The sequence below is a fragment of the Hypanus sabinus genome, chromosome 2, assembly GCF_030144855.1.
Source record: "Hypanus sabinus isolate sHypSab1 chromosome 2, sHypSab1.hap1, whole genome shotgun sequence".
Lineage (NCBI taxonomy): Eukaryota > Metazoa > Chordata > Chondrichthyes > Myliobatiformes > Dasyatidae > Hypanus > Hypanus sabinus.
Genome location: NC_082707.1, coordinates 111,437,160 through 111,454,692, shown reverse-complemented (window position 1 = coordinate 111,454,692; position 17,533 = coordinate 111,437,160). Strand labels below are relative to the sequence as shown.

Below are 17,533 nucleotides of genomic sequence, written 5' to 3'. Positions count from 1 at the left end.
CATGAAATTTGTTGGGTGTTGCAGTTTCACAAGTACTGCCTTTCAGATGACTTTAACCAGAGGAGTTGTTAGCATTGAAAGGATTCCAAAGCATCCAGCTGAAAAGGAGCAGCAACATTATCTGGTGTCTCAGCATATGCTTATCTCTAACCTTTTCCCCACAATAAATATCAAATTATCTGGTCACATCTATGTTGCTATCTGTCGAAGGCTGCTGACTGCAAGTTGATTGTGACATTCTTTGCAAAAGGAGTTAATTAGTTTTAAAAAATCTGTGGTATCTGAGGGTTATGATAGGGGCCTCAGAAAATATCAGCTTTTCGTTCTTTCTTCTGAACAACTCTCCCTTGGTATGGCAATGGAACTGCAGCCTGGGATTCGTTCTCCAGTTTCTAGAATTAATTGAGATCTCATGAACAAGAACACTTCTTCACAACTGATCCTTCTATTACATGGTTGCCTGCTTCCTAATGGAGACTCAGCTCCAGAAAAGTGTCTTTACTTTCGATTTGAAGGTCAGATAAGTAAACCACAGAAAGCAGATGGTTGTTTAATTCCACTTTATATCTCATCCTGACAACTGAGTCAGTTTGTTATGTTGGCAATGGTTTGATTGGAACGTCTCCATTAATCTGAAAGACCGTTAAAAATAATTGCCCATTTTGTCATCATGAATAATTAGTGTATAATTAAGGCAGTGCCTGAATGTGTAGTATGTGTAGAATGCTCAGTCCTACAGGAGAGCAGAGAGGCAAAAAAAGTGTGACCAGAAAGGAACGTAGGGAAGTGTTAAAAAAAGGATTCGGCTTAACACAGAACGTTATATACTCCAAAGTGTACAATTGTCTATCAATCACATAAAACAGCCACAGTTAATAAACAGGCTGAGAAAAACTCCAGGATTAAAAAGCTCACAGAAGTGCAGAATATAACGGATATACTCTTACAGCTAAAGAAGGAAGCACCAAATTGAAACTTGAAGAGAAAGTTGAGAGAGACATTGAGAGTAATACAAATGTTAAGACCTACTAGAAAGCAATTGATAAGAGTAAGTCATGCTCTTTGCAGTAGAAAGCTGGCCAACTTGTTGACTGTTTTGTTTCAATCTTCACTGCAGGGAGAGGGATAATGGTCCTGACATTTTGGCAAAGCTAAAAATGAATCAGGGTCTGGAACTCAGCAAAATTAACACAAGCAGGAAGAGAGAATTAAAGGAAAAAGGCAAATCCCCAGGGCCTCCTGGTTGCTATAGTGAATTTATAAGGGCAGAAAGTGACAAAGTTGCAGATGTTTTAGCCATTAACATTTCAAAGCTGTCTTAGTTCACCAGTTGGACATTTGGATTGCACATTTACATGTGTAAATTGGCTTTTTATAAGGAGTATGAGAGAGGGGGCCAGGAAATTGCAGCTGTTTGTTATGGAGAAGTTTCTGTGATCTGTAATTAAGGGCAAAATGATTCTGAGTTGATTAAACCAGTCAAGAAATGCATTGGTTTTAAATTTACCATCTCTGATTTCTAATCTGCCCATAGGCTCGCTCCTCCCTAACCTTTCAATCTCTTCCATCCTGCAATGACACAGAAGTGCAGTTAGTACAACTGCTGCTGAACAGTTTCAGCAAGATGGGTTCAAGTTCTGTGGTCATTCAACCATACATAAATATCCATGAATACAGCCAAACCAAACAGTGTTCCTCTGGGGCCAACGTGTGAGACACAGTGCCAACACACGCAAGGCACATATAGCACATGTAAAATAGCAAGCATGTGTATAGTAAGATATCAGTAAGATACAGACACATAAAAAGCATATATAGTCCAAGTCCCTGAATCCATGAATGCTGCCGCCATCTACAGCTGAAGACAGTATGGCTTGTTTTCTGCTAAGTGAACACTGGAGAGCAGCACTGACTCCAGCCACATCGCTCTGGCACAGCATCTCAACCTCAGGTGTGGAATGAGATTCACTTAGCCCGGTTTTCCCCCACATCCCAAGACATACTAGTCAGCAGGTTAACAGCATGGTAGAAGGTTCTTGATGGGCATGTGAAAAGATATAGGGTAGAAGGAAATGGATTGATGGGGTTGTTTGAGACTCAGCCATGCATTTGATGGGATGGGCCAAAAGGCCACCTTCTCTGTCATAACAAATATGAGAAATACTCCATGGCTGGGCAATGCTAATTCTAATCCCTCCAACATCTGAGTTAAATTAGAGACACAAGAGACTGCAGAAGCTGGGATCTGGAACTGCTGAAACTCAAAGGAATGCAGGGTCTTGACCATCCCTCTGCCTCCACAGATGCTTCTCAACCTACTGAGTTCCTCCAGTACTTTTATTTGTTCTAAATTGAATTAGTCCACATTATCAGCTGTACCAGTCAACTTCCAAAACCTGGAGCCGGCAATTCCTATCTTTAAAGCCTCTGCCTGTCTTTCCTCCTTGTTGTTGCTGACTGCCGTCGAGTCATCATCGACTCATGGCGACCCAATGGATAGTGTAGCTTTCCATGGGGTTTTTGTGGCAAGAAATGGAAGTAGATTGTCAGGCCTTTCTTCTGTGTGGATACTGCAGCTGCCCAATTTGGGATTTGAACTCAGGATCATCCACCTCGATGTCACTACACCAGTGGTCTCCTTAAGTTCACCTCTTAAAAGCAACCTTCTGGGTAAAGCTTCTAGTCAGCTGTGTCATACACAGTGCTCTGTATGCTAACATGCCCATGTTGATGCAAGACTTCATGACATGATATTGATAAAAGAAAAAAATGGGGTGGGGGGGAACGATGAAGGGTGTTGGCCCAAAACGTCTTCTGTTTGTTCACTTCCATAGATGCTGCCTGGCCTGCTGGGTTCCTCCAGCATTTTCTGTTTATTGCTTTGGATTTCCAGCATCTGTAGCTTTTCTCTTGTTTATGAATCGATGGAGTGGGAGTTGCTCTGCCCAACATACTTTTAATTACATTGATGCAGGTAAAACTAAATTCTGATTAAAAGCACGGTTAGGTGAAAACAGCAGGGAATATGAAGGATGATGATGTACTTTCATACTGAGAAGTTACCAGGACATTCCCTAGAGATATAAAAAGAGGTTGTGTAGATTAAGACCAATACGCCATCAGACCATTCAGCCCATCGAGTCTGATCCACCATTCCATCGAGGCTGATCCCCGATCCCCTCAATTCAACTTTATTCCCTGGAATGTAGGAAATTGAGGGGTGACCTGATAGAGGTATAAACATTCATGAGGGGCATAGGCAGGGTAAAAGTACATAGTCTCTTTCCCAGAAAGGGGTTGCTTAAAAATAAGAAGGCATAGGTTTAAGATAAGAGCAAATGATGTTAAAAGGACATTGGGGCAACTTCTTCATGTGGGAGGGAAGAAATACATATTGAACCAAAAACAGCTGGATCCAAAGCAAAGAAAGAGCTGCTGGAGAAACTCAGGCAACATCATGGCATCACTAAATTTTGGATCAAGTGTGTTGAGGGGAGATGGCCGCTATACAGTGGGGGGGGGGGGTGCAGGTGGGGAAGGGAAGGGTAAAGTAAGCAACAGAGGCTGGGAGGTGATCAGTGGATGCAACAAAGGGCTGCAGATGGTGGAATCTGATAAACCAGATAAGTGAGGTATGGTAGACAGATGGGAACAGTGGGCAGACAGGGGTTTTAGTGGCTAGAATGTGGGGGGAGGTGGGGGAGACAAATGACCAGTAAAGAGGGGTCTAGGGGCTGAGAAAGGAACAGTGGGGCATGCAGGTTAGCTGAAATGCCCATGCCATTGAGCGGGTAGATCCAGAAAAGTCATCAACCTAATTCTGCTTTCCTTTCTACAGATACTGCCTGACCCACTGAGTGTTTCCATATTCTCTGTTTTTATTCCAGATTTCCAGCACCTAGAACAAGGGTTCTCAACTGTTTTTAAGCCATGAACCCCCTACCATTAACTGAGGGGTCTATAGACCCCATGTTGGGATCCCCTGACCTAGAGGGTTTTGCTTTTCAGCACACCAGATTATCTAGTTTGAGAATCAAAATGCAGATGCTGGAAATCTGAAATAAATACAGTAAATACTCTGTGGAGAGGCACAGAGTTGACATTTGTTAGATAAAGGGACTTCAACCCGAAATGCTTCTCTTGTTTTGGCTTCTGCAGATTCCGCCTGACCTGTAATCAAGCTGTTTTGCTGTGTGTGGCCTGCACACTGTCCCCACTCTCAGCACTGGATTGGCTGGGGGTGAGGGCTGCAGACGGCAGGCGGATATTGCAGTCTGCCTTGTAGTAATGGTGAAAGGGCCCTCCCCTCTGCCTGTGCTCTTTGTCTCTTACCTGTCTGCCATCCCCTTGGTTGCACTGGTCCAGCACAACCTGTGAATCTATGGAGAAGTTTGTAATCGCCACACACTTGTCGATCTGCTTAATCATAGATCCAGACAAGACCCATTCCTGCCGAGAGTGAAACAGTCAAAAGCCCAGTCAGAGCTCCAGCATAACCAAAATTATATCAGCAGCTTTGTATATCTATAAAACCATCCCTTTCTCCAGGTTCCTTCATATCTTGTCTTATCAGAACGAAGCAGTTGGCTATTTGGCTCCAAGCAGACTCCTAAAGGAGAATTCCCATCATCCCCTTCTGTGTACCCCTACCACTTATTCTTTCTCACACAAAGCTTTACAACTCTTCATTGGTTCTTTTGACACTAAGGACAATTATCCTATCAACCCACACATCTGGGATGCAGGAGGAAATTGGATTAGCCCGAGTAAACTCATATAGCCACAGGGATTATGTGCAAACCTCACACAGTCAGTACACGAGATCAGGATCAAATCTGTGTTGCTGGCACTGTATTGTGTAACACCAACAATAACTGCTGTAGCGCCTTGCCAGCCCCTCCTCTCTTCCGAAGGCAATGAAAACTCTCATCAGAGATAACTTATCTTCCCTCCCTTTCCTGTTCATGATCTTGACCACTGCCACACTAGGACCACGGGCTCCGATCAGAGATAACTTATCTTCCCTCCCTTTCCTGTTCATGATCTTGACCGCTGCCACACTAGGACCACGGGCTCCGATCAGAGATAACTTATCTTCCCTCCCTTTCCTGTTCATGATCTTGACCGCTGCCACACTAGGACCACGGGCTTCGATCAGAGATAACTTATCTTCCCTCCCTTTCCTGTTCATGATCTTGACCGCTGCCACACTAGGACCACGGGCTCCGATCAGAGATAACTTATCTTCCCTCCCTTTCCTGTTCATGATCTTGACCGCTGCCACACTAGGACCACGGGCTCCGATCAGAGATAACTTATCTTCCCTCCCTTTCCTGTTCATGATCTGTACTGCTGCCACACTAGGACCACGGGCTCCGATCAGAGATAACTTATCTTCCCTCCCTTTCCTGTTCATGATCTTGACCGCTGCCACACTAGGACCACGGGCTCCGATCAGAGATAACTTATCTTTCCTCCCTTTCCTGTTCATGATCTGTACTGCTGCCACACTAGGACCACGGGCTCCGATCAGAGATAACTTATCTTCCCTCCCTTTCCTGTTCATGATCTTTACCGCTGCCACACTAGGACCACGGGCTCCGATCAGAGGTGGGCTCACCGCTGAGGGCTGCATCCTCCACCTCGTCTCCAATGAAAGTTCAGACCTGGGACAGCACTTTCTGAGGAAGACTTCTCCCTCCTCTGAGGCTTCACACCTCACATCAAGCATCTCCAGGATAGATTACCCAGACTCTCTCTGCTGTGCTTGGCATGCAGTGTGAAAGTTGAGCAGTTTCCTTTCCTGCTGTGCTGATTCAGGAAGGAGGGACAGTGCAAACTGGGGTATATAAAGGTGCTTCAGAAATGAAAGACTTTCCACAAGAGCTTTGTACCATTCCTTATAATGCTGATTTATTCAAGTCCTCAGACACAAAGAACAGCCCCATCAGTGAGATACCAAAACTTTGGCACTGCTGAAGTGAGAGGTTGTACTGTTATAAGAAAGATTCCATTAAGCTGGAAAGAGATTTATGAGGATGTTGAGGTCCTCATTTATAGGGAGAGTTGGACAGGCTAAGACTATATTCCTGTAAAGTAGGAGAGTGGAGGTGTATAAAATCATTAAGGACATAGATAGAGTGAATATGGCACAGTCTTTTTTACCCCCAGGGAAAGCACAACAAAAAACTAGAGGGCATCGGTTTAAGGTGAAAGGGGAAAGACTCAAAAGGGATCCATGGGGCTACTTTTGCACACAATATATGACCTGCCTGAGAAAGTAGTTGTGGGAGGTACAATAACAACATTTAAAAGCCATATAGGTAGGAAAGGTTTAGAAGGATCTGAGCCAACGTGTGCAAATGGGATTAGTTTAAGTGGGCAGCTCAGATGGCATGAGTGGAAGGCCTATTTCCATTCTGCATTACTCTCTGACTTATTTAACCCCAAAGCTCTGCCATCCCTATCCTAAATCACACCAGACCATGTGCTCCCTGTCCACTAAAAATTCTTGCTCTTGGGTTGGGAATCCCTCCCCGAGTTTGCCCCTTGGGATGTTTTTCGAGATGGCACATTACAGAATGATTCAACAAGGGAAGAGGCTGTTTGGCCCATTGAGTCTGTCCTGTCTCTACAACGAGTGATCCAGCTTGTCCTATCCCTCTAGCCTTTTCTCCAAGTACAACGCAGTAAGCTGCTTGGAAACTTGGAGGCTGCCACTCACCTGGCTGGAGGAAATTAAGTTTTGAGTGTCTGAGCACTGGCCAAGTTTGATGATGGGGTTGGCGGTTCTATACGGACTCTGAGGCTCTAAACATCCTCCTTTTTGTCGTATCACGACTGTTTCAAGCACCTCCTTCTCTGGAATTCTGAAGTAAAAATTAAAGAATGAACTTTAGCCTTCAAGTTGACAACCTATAAAGAAAGAATAGCTGTAAAAATAGTATTATACAACAGGGAAGTAAGCCTGGGATATCTACAGCAAACAAGGAGGATTCCAGGAAAGCTGAGGACCAATATTCCAATTATTCCTCATGCAGACTATGGGAACAGAATGTTTTAAAAACATAGAAAACATATAACGCAATACAGGCCCTTCGGTCCACATGCCAAACATGTCCCTACCCTACCTAGGCTTACCCATAGCCCTCTAATTTTCTAACCTCCATGTATCTATCCAAAAGTCTCTTAAAATACTCTATCTTATCTGCCTCCACCACTGTTGCCAGCATCCCATTCCGTGCACTCACTACTCTCTGACGTCTCCTCTGTACCTACTCCCCAGCACCTTAAACCTGTGTCCTCTTGTGGCAACCGTTTCAGCTCTGGGAAAAAGCCTCTGACTATCCACACGATCAATGCCTCTCATCGTTTATACACCTCTATCAGGTCACCTCTCATCCTCCATCACTCCAAGGAGAAAAGGCCAAGTTCACTCAACCAATTCTCATAAGGCATGCTCCCCAATCCAGGCAACATCCTTGTAAATCTCCTCTGCACCCTTTCTATGGTTTCCACATCCTTCCTGTAGTGAGGTGACCAGAATACCAAGTGGGGTCTGACCAGGGTCCTATATTGCTGCAACATTACCTCTCAGCTCCTAAATTCAATTCCATGATTGATGAAGACAATGCACCATATGCCTTCTTAACCACAGAGTCAACCTGTGCAGCTGCTTTGAGTGTCCTATGGACTTGGACTCCAAGATCCCTCTGATCCTCCACACTGCCAAGAGTCTTACCATTAATATGATATTAATGGGCCATTAGGTGAGGGTGTGGCTCTGGGGGTTTGGGCTTTGGAGGGTCTTTGGGAGAAGATCTGGACCATTAGGTGAGGGTGTGGCTCTGGGGGTTTGGGCTTTTGAGGGCTTTTGGGAGAAGATCTGGACCATTAGGTGAGGGTGTGGCTCTGGGGGTTTGGGCTTTGGAGGGTCTTTGGGAGAAGATCTGGACCATTAGGTGAGGGTGTGGCTCTGGGGGTTTGGGCTTTGGAGGGTCTGGGAGAAGATCTGGGCCATTAGGTGAGGGTGTGGCTCTGGGGGTTTGGGCTTTTGAGGGCTTTTGGGAGAAGATCTGGACCATTAGGTGAGGGTGTGGCTCTGGGGGTTTGGGCTTTGGAGGGTCTTTGGGAGAAGATCTGGACCATTAGGTGAGGGTGTGGCTCTGGGGGTTTGGGCTTTTGAGGGCTTTTGGGAGAAGATCTGGACCATTAGGTGAGGGTGTGGCTCTGGGGGTTTGGGTTTTGGAGGGTCTTTGGGAGAAGATCTGGACCATTAGGTGAGGGTGTGGCTCTGGGGGTTTGGGCTTTGGAGGGTCTTTGGGAGAAGATCTGGACCATTAGGTGAGGGTGTGGCTCTGGGGGTTTGGGCTTTTGAGGGCTTTTGGGAGAAGATCTGGGCCATTAGGTGAGGGTGTGGCTCTGGGGGTTTGGGCTTTTGAGGGCTTTTGGGAGAAGATCTGGACCATTAGGTGAGGGTGTGGCTCTGGGGGTTTGGGCTTTTGAGGGTTTTTGGGGAGAAGATCTGGACCATTAGGTGAGGGTGTGGCTCTGGGGGGTTGGGCTTTAGAGGGTTTTTGGGGTGAAGATCTGGGCCATTAGCTCAGGTGTGGATGTGATCAAGTAAAATGACTGCACGGGGACAACCAAACCCAATACCCTGCTCCCACAGTAATCACAACATTGGTTTTCTTTGGACAGAAGACAAAAGGTGTTCAATATGTTACTGTGCTACATCAATTCCTCTACTGCAGGAACCTTTTGCTTGTGAAATTTCTCTGATGCAGGGTCAGGAGAAGTGTTGGTGTCTCTGGTGTGGACACTGCTGGTAATGGGAAGGGGAGTAAGTGCCCGTGATGGGAGGAGAGGGAGGTGAAGGGAAATGGATGGTAATCCTACCGCAGTTCAGGATAGATGTTTTCAAGGTACCACTGGAAGGACTTGCACTGTAGCCTCCTACGCAGCTCCACTCGATCGGCAACACTGAAACAGAGACAGAGACCATACAGTTGCAGTCAACTTGAGAACAGCCAGGGAAAGTGAACAATATCCAGTCAGGGGCCGGACATTCTGAGTGCCAGTGGAAACAGGTTCCTCGGCCCATCTGATTCCTGCTGACCAAAGCATCCGTCTAAACTACTCCCACTTGCCTGGGTTTGGCCCATAGCTGTGTAAGTTATCTTTAATTTATGTTAATTTGTTTGTGTTACTTGTTCTCGTCCTTGTAACATACTGTGTTGCTACTGCAAAAAGCTATTTTGCATGGCATTTATACCCTATGTATGTATTCCCATGAAAATAAACATGAACTTGAACTACTTCTCTAAACTTTTCCTCTTCACGTACCTGTCCAACTGTCTTTCAGATTTCATCATTGTACCTGCCTCAAGCACTTCCTTTGGCAGCTTGTTCTATACATGCACCACTGTCTATGTCCCTTGTCTCATTCAATCTTTCCCCTCTCACCCTAAACCTATGCTACTGTTTCTTCTTTTCTGTAATTATTTTTTTATTGAAGTTCATCATCAAACAAATAGATGTATTTCAGACATTGTACATATATATCATATACTCGTATATGTCACAAATCTCCACAGAGTATTTATCTGGTTCTTAATTCCCTGATCCTGGGTAAAAGACTGTCTGCATTCACCCTCTCTACACCCCTCATAATTTTATACATAAGGTCCTCTTGAGCTTTCACACAGCTCCAGATACAGGCAAGGCAGGTGATAGGGTGTGGGCTGTGCTAGCACTGTGGCCCATAAACTCAGCATCCTTGAATTTTGAAGCCCTTAGTCACTTGCCCTTGTCCACAACCTCACCACCCAGTGACGAGGGTGTGCGGCACTTCTGAAGTTAAAGGTCCTTTAAAGGTCCCAGAAGATCGGGCACCAGGGAAGGATGTCTCATTGCTTGAGTTCCCTCTACAGGGCAGTCCTGTTGATGAACTATACAATGAAATGTCACCAGCTGCTGTATGGAAGTAGATTTTGAAAGAGACGGACAGTATAACAGGAATGGAGTTTGCAAACTCACTTTCCGTAAGGCTTGCCAACAGCTGCAGGGCGGGCTTTGTAATAGTACTGTTTGTAATCATCCATCCAGACCTCCACAGTGCGCTTGGTGTTCCTTCAGTGAAAACATTCAATAAAGAAACTTGAAGCATCAAATAAGAGTTTGGGCTGACTCAAAGCAAGTGACATTTTGGCATCCTAGACTAATTAATTCTGTTAGATAATTGTAGTAGAGTATACCCCCTGTTTACATCAGTCGTATTTGTTAGAGACCGTTCCTACCTGCAAATATTATCAAAAGCCTGTCCTGGTCCAACCGTATGGAATCTACGGCCAACATAGTACACTATCACCCCCGCTTCCTCAGAAGGCTAAGGAAATTCAACATGTCCCCGATGACCTCTACCAATTTTTACAGATGCATCACAGACAGATTCTGATCTGGATGCATCATGGCAGGCTAGGAAAACTGCTCTGCCCAAGACCTGAAGAACTGCAGAGTTGTGAATGCAGGCACAAACACCAGCCTCCCATCAGTGACCCTGTCTACACTTCCTGCTGCAACAGCAAAACGGCTAATATCGCCAGAGCAACCTCCCTCCCCAGTCACCTCCTCTTCTCCCCCCTTCTATCGAGCAATCCTTTAAAGGACGTGGACGAGAACCAGTAGTTTTGGAGACAGCTTCTATCCCACTGTTATGAGACCTCTTGTACAGTAAGAATTCCCAACCTCACAATGTCCCTCATTATGGGTAGTCTACCTGCACTACACTTCCTCTGCAGCTGCAGGACTTAATCCTGCGTTATACCATCTCAACATACTTGCATATGGAATGACATATGTGTAGAGCATGCAAAACATTTTTCACTGCATCTTGGTACAATGAAACAATTCCCGAATTATCACGTTGACCTCTACCCTCTCACTCTCTGCTTCCCACTGTGTCGGCTTCTGGTTGTGAAGTTGGTGCATTCTGTACTCAAGGAGTAAATCCCTGAGACTTGGACGCTGACCCCTCACAGTCCAGGCAGCCTGGTGTGCAGGGGACAGCACACAAGCAAGGCTTGACCTTCCTCCAAAGCCCCTGTGTCCCTGCACAGGGAGTTGTGTGACTCTTGCAGGACTACCTCCGACACCCACAACCCTGCTCCACCTTCATTGAAGTTTCCTCTGTTTAAATAATAATTTTAGACTTTCTGCAACTTAGAAAGCCAATGTTTGGTACCTCTGTCTTACATTCACGGCTGTATTCCTGATTGGTGGATAAGATGAAGGAGGTGGTTCCTGGGAGCCTCCTGATGCCTGAGAAGATTGCAGCCCTTTCCCCAGAGAGGGGTGGAACTCCATCCTTGTCACACCCCAGAGAGAGCTGGGTCTGTTTCAGCCTCTCACTATAGGGACTGTGGTACACAATGCTCTCCATCACAAGGAGAGGGAAAGAGAGGCATTTCCCTCCCAACCTCCATCAGTCCTGTTTTCCTTCCATTTTCCAGGACATCCCATGCTTCTCAGCGGTGTGGCCTGGATTTAATAGTGTGGGGAGACTTTAGGGTCTCCCTTTGCTTGTATAGTTGGTGTTTTAAGGCCTGTGATACTGCCAGAAGAACTCAGAAGGTCAGAGAGTGTTGGGAGAGGCAGAGAAATGGCCAACATGTCAGGTCAAGACCCTGCACTTGGACTCCGAGTGCCAAGGGGAAATGGTAGAACCAGGTGAAGAACAGGATGATAGACAGGTGGAACTAGGTGGCCCTCCATTTTGGTCCCAAGAAGGATTTTCGATATGTACAATCCATTCACGGCATCTCCCAATGGGTTTCCCTCCACGTCCCTACCTTCCATTCTCGCTTCATCATCCCATCACCAGTTGTTTGTTTTTCCAGATTCCAGCATCTGCAGTCTCCTGCGGCTGCATTGCTATTCTTATCCTTCCACAGAAAGTTTACCACATTCCTGGAGTGCGCACGCGCACACACACACACACACACACACACACACACACACACACACACACACTTACACACTTATTTAAACGCAGATCCAGTTGTTTCTATCAGTGATTCCCTGTTTCTCCACAGTCTGGCTCCTTTTTTGCTTTATTATGTTAAAACCATGAATTGACTTACCTTTTCAAGGTATCATGGCATTGCCTGTGTCCCAGTCTTGCCTCAATTGCTAAAATACAGTCGGCCCTCCTTATCCACGAGGGATTGGTTCCGGGACCCCTCACAGATACCAAAAAACACAGATGCTCAAGTCCCTTAACTAACCTGTCTCAGTGCAGTGGACTTTAGGACCCAGTGGAACCCTGGACCTTATTTAACCTGCCTCAGTGCAGTGGACTTTAGGACCCAGCGGAACCCTGGACCTTATTTAACGTGTCTCAGTGTGGTGGTCTTTAGGACCCTGCAGAGTTCTGAATCTGCAGTGTTTCTGTTCATGAAAATAATCACGATCACAATTGAAAATAAAGTGGAAATAATAAAGTGATCAGAAAGAGGTGAAATGTCATCGGTCATTGGAAAAGCGTTAGGCTACATTGGTCAACGATCTGAACGATTTTAAAGGATAAAGTGAGAAAGGCCCTGCCCCGATGAAAGCTACAATTATTACTAAGCAACACAGTGGTTTAATTATTGAAATATGTACATTTCTTAAGTGTTTTATATGCCTAGAAAGGTAAAATATGTACTATTTTCTAAGACAAATGTTTGACTAACTGACGCTAAATAATACCGAATGTACCTGTTCTGACTTACTTAGTAAGAGAACTTCCGATTTTTTTTATCCCAATCCACGATAACCCACACACATCCTCCCGTATACTTTAAATCATCTCTAGATTACTTATAATACCTAATACAATGTAAATAGTTGTTATACTGCATTGTTTAGGGAATAATGACAAGAAAAAAATGTCTGTAATGCTTGAACAACACTTCCAGGTTTTCTTGATTCGTGGTTGGTTGAATTCGTGCATGCAGAACTTGTGGATAAGGACTGTACTTAAACAACATGAGCGAGAATGGGTGTTGAACTTAAAAGCATAAAGCTACAGGTGCCAGAAATCTAAAATGAGATCACTGGGCATATTCTGTAGTCAGGCAGCGGGTAGCAAGAGAAACAATTTATCATTGGACTTATAGTCATCAATGGATGTACAGCCCATCACTGAAACTGACTTTTCTCTGTCCTTGGAGTGCAGCTTTGAAACTTCTAGTTTCCCTTCAGATGGCTAAGATGTCATTACAAAAGCACCTTGTACCATTGGGGGTGGACAGGTGGGGGATGTTTGGTAGGAATACCATCTCGGCCTGCTGATTTCTGCAAACACACCCTACAGGTTTGTTCATTTGCACGTAGTTGGGAGGTGGGATCACCAGTTCAACCTGAATGCCTGCTCCCTGCCTGACCCTCATTCCCCCACGTTGTAGGGGTTGCTCTAGTTTGGGGGCTGTACCCTCCAGGAGGCTGACCTGATGGAGGTGAGGGCGCTGCATGTTGTAGGGGTTGCTCTAGTTTGGGGGCTGTACCCTCCAGGAGGCTGACCTGATGTAGGTGAGGGCGCTGCATGTTGTAGGGGTTGCTCTAGTTTGGGGGCTGTACCCTCCAGGAGGCTGACCTGATGTAGGTGAGGGCGCTGCATGTTGTAGGGGTTGCTCTAGTTTGGGGGCTGTACCCTCCAGGAGGCTGACCTGATGTAGGTGAGGGCGCTGCATGTTGTAGGGGTTGCTCTAGTTTGGGGGCTGTACCCTCCAGGAGGCTGACCTGATGGAGGTGAGGGCGCTGCATGTTGTAGGGGTTGCTCTAGTTTGGGGGCTGTACCCTCCAGGAGGCTGACCTGATGTAGGTGAGGGCGCTGCATGTTGTAGGGGTTGCTCTAGTTTGGGGGCTGTACCCTCCAGGAGGCTGACCTGATGGAGGTGAGGGCGCTGCATGTTGTAGGGGTTGCTCTAGTTTGGGGGCTGTACCCTCCAGGAGGCTGACCTGATGGAGGTGAGGGCGCTGCATGTTGTAGGGGTTGCTCTAGTTTGGGGGCTGTACCCTCCAGGAGGCTGACCTGATGGAGGTGAGGGCGCTGCACGTTGTAGGGGTTGCTGTAGTTTGGGGGCTGTACCCTCCAGGAGGCTGACCTGATGTAGGTGAGTGCGCTGCATGTTGTAGGGGTTGCTCTAGTTTGGGGGCTGTACCCTCCAGGAGGCTGACCTGATGGAGGTGAGGGCGCTGCATGTTGTAGGGGTTGCTCTAGTTTGGGGGCTGTACCCTCCAGGAGGCTGACCTGATGTAGGTGAGGGCGCTGCATGTTGTAGGGGTTGCTCTAGTTTGGGGGCTGTACCCTCCAGGAGGCTGACCTGATGGAGGTGAGGGCGCTGCATGTTGTAGGGGTTGCTCTAGTTTGGGGGCTGTACCCTCCAGGAGGCTGACCTGATGTAGGTGAGTGCGTTGCACGTTGTAGGGGTTGCTCTAGTTTGGGGGCTGTACCCTCCAGGAGGCTGACCTGATGTAGGTGAGTGCGTTGCCCTCGGGGAAGTCGTACGGATGTCGTTTGCGGAAGACGTGCCCAACACGACTGCAGGGAACAATTTCCAGACTTCCTCCGCACATCCAGACACGGAAAGACAGCTCTGGAAGTGAGCACAGGAACAGCAGCATGATCACAGGTGTGCACATTCCACCTTCCACAGGTCACCATGACCTCTCCGCCTACACAGGGAAAATCACCCTCAGCCTTCGCCAAACCCCAAATTCCTCACACACTGGATGAACCCAACGAGCTACACACTGGGAAGGGCAGTTGTACAGGTTATTGGTGAGAACATATTTGGAGTGTTATGTACAAATCTGGTTGCCCTGCTTAAGGAAGGATATCATGAAGCTGAAAAGAGTGTGGGAAAGAGTCTAAGGATGTTTGCTGGGACTGGAAGGCTTGAATTATAAGGAGAGGCTGGGAGGGCTGTGACTGTTTTCCCTGGAGTGGAGGAAGTTGAAGGGTGACCCTATAGAGGGTTATTAAAATCACGAGGGTCTAGGTAAGGCGAATATGATCACCTACTTTTTCCCAGGGCAGAGAAGTCTAAAACTAGAGGACACAGGTCTGAGGTGAGAGAGAAGACTTAAATGGAGTCCTGAGGGCTGTTCCTCACAAGGGGTAGGGGGATGTGCAATGAGAGTCAGACATGGTGAAATTACAATAGCTAGAAGACATGTGGACAGGTATAAGTAAGGTTTGGAGGGTTATGGGCCAAACTCAGACAAATGGGTCTATCTTAGGGAGGCATGTTGATCAGCATGAAGAGGATGGGCCAAAATGCCTATTTCTCTGCTGCTTATCTCCACGATTGTAAGGCAGGCACCTCTTTTGCACTGGAGTAAATCAGCTGATTGCTGGCACTCTCCCCTGCAGCACTCACAAAGCCGCGCCACATTCCGCGTACATGGAGACTGCTGACTGTCTCCATGCTTGGTGCCGGCAGCACTGAGAAGCCTGTGCTGGGACACCATAGATGGCATCTCAGCAGAAAGTGGGACCAGGCAGCTCCAAGTTTCTCGGAAATTCAAGTCACGCTTCTGAGAAGGTTAAGGCAGGATTAAGAGTTTCAAAAGTCTAACCAGCTCATCCACAACAGCTGGCTACACTATCTGCATTAAAGAGTCTCCACTGTTTCTGCAGGCTGGCCTTCGAGTGGTGTACAGCCATATCTGCTGGTTCTACTCTTTCAGAGAAGGAATACAGCTTGTCACGGTCCAGCTCGCCCGCACACTGCGAACAGAGTCATACAGCACACACAGAGGTCCATGGTCCACCAGTTCAATGCCCGGTCCACTTCCCCCCATATCCTGCCAATTAAAATGTTTGTCTGAATACTTCTTAAATGTTAAGTATCTGTTTCCCTCATCTCCTGGTTCCACATTCCATTGTGATGAAGTTCTTTCTCAGATTCTCTTTAGACTACATACCCCTCAACCATTGCCCTCAAATAACTGCATCATGGGGGAAAGTGTACCAGTTTTTACCTATTCTGTACAGTTTATAATTTTGTACCCCTCTGTCAGGTCTCCCGTCAGCCTCCTCCATTTCTGGAGCCTCTACCGCGTCTCCTCTTAATTGAAGAACTCTATCCCAGGCAACATCTTGAAGACTCTCCTCGGTGTCTTCTGCAGCCCAGTTGCACCCTTCCCACTGGACAGACTGTGATCACTGGCAGTGGCCAGAGCTACATGTACTGTGTACAACTATTCCTTTCATTAATCTGACCTCCCTGAAGTCAAAGTTTAAAGTGCATTTATTATGTGTACCATATACCGTAAAACCTTCAGGTTTGTCTCCTTACAGGCAGCCACAAAGCAAAGAACCCAATAGGATCCATTACAAACAGCCAATATGCAGAATAAAAACCATACTTAGTTTTCTTTGTTTTCTACAGGCAAGTAATTGCTGTACTTTACCAGTGCCTTCTTAAACCAGCAGCTTCAAAACCAACAGATGACAACTAATTTTCCTGGAACACCGCTGGGCTGAAAAGTGGGTAAGAAATCTAGACAGGAGCTGAGGAAGAATTTCTTTACCCAGAGGGTGTTGGAATCTGGCGAGTGCTGCCTGGAGGCAGAGACTCTCCCAACGTTGAAGAAATATTTAAGCAAACTCTTGAACTGACAAGGTATAAACTCTAGTGGACTAAATCCAAGTAAATGGGGTAGGTATGGATACTTGGGTGTTTGATAGTTGGCATAGATTTGGTAGGCCAAAGGGCCCATTTCTTTGCTGAAGAGGACATTTCATTGTGATAGCTTAGGAAGGATCTACAAGAAGAGGCAAGAAATAATAGTTTAGGGAGGCAAGTCTTACTCTTAGGAACCTGGCTACTGAAGGCACGGGTGGAGTGAGTAACACCTGGGGCGAGAGATGTGCAGAGCTCGCAAACAGGATCGGCCTTCCAACCACCTGAGAACCCACCAAAAGACAATCACTGAGTCAACAGGCAATCATTGTCAGCATTCATTTCAGTAAGATTAGAATATAAAAGCAAGAATGTACTGCCAAGGCTTTATAAAACATTGGTCAAACTGCATTTGTCAGCAGGTTGGGGCTCTGTATATAAGGAAGTATGTGTTGGGCCCTGGAGAGGGTCCAGAGGAGGTTCACAGGAATGATTTACCATATGAGGACCTGCACTCGGTGGAGCTCAGAGGAATAAGCAGGGTGCTGGTGGATCTCACTGAAAGCTAGCAGATGCGAAGGCCTGATAGCTTGGGCTTGCAGATGATGGCTTGATTAGTCGCTATATATTTTTATTAATAATAATATTTCCTTTCTTTTTGCACTACTTATTTAATTTTATTTTATTTCTAATACATATTGTAATTTATAGTTTTTATTATTATGATACTGCTGTCACAAAACAACAGATTTTACAATGTGTGCCAGTGATACTAAACATGATTCTGATAAATTATTGATTAACTATTATAATCAATACATAAATTAATGAACAAAAATTAATGATGAATAATTAATATA

At 46.1% G+C, this 17,533-nt stretch overlaps 1 protein-coding gene across 1 annotated transcript in view; it reads right to left on the bottom strand.

Moving 5' to 3' along the window:
• galnt16 (UDP-N-acetyl-alpha-D-galactosamine:polypeptide N-acetylgalactosaminyltransferase 16) overlaps positions 1–17,533 on the bottom strand; it is a 306,525-nt gene that overhangs the window by 3,135 nt on the left and 285,857 nt on the right. Inside the window, exons 10-14 of the mRNA XM_059952055.1 lie at positions 14,513–14,639; positions 10,039–10,131; positions 8,899–8,982; positions 6,725–6,869; positions 4,333–4,449 (exon numbers count right to left, since the gene is read on the bottom strand). Coding sequence (XP_059808038.1) covers positions 4,333–4,449; positions 6,725–6,869; positions 8,899–8,982; positions 10,039–10,131; positions 14,513–14,639 — 566 coding nt within the window. The remainder of the gene's footprint in view (positions 1–4,332; positions 4,450–6,724; positions 6,870–8,898; positions 8,983–10,038; positions 10,132–14,512; positions 14,640–17,533) is intronic.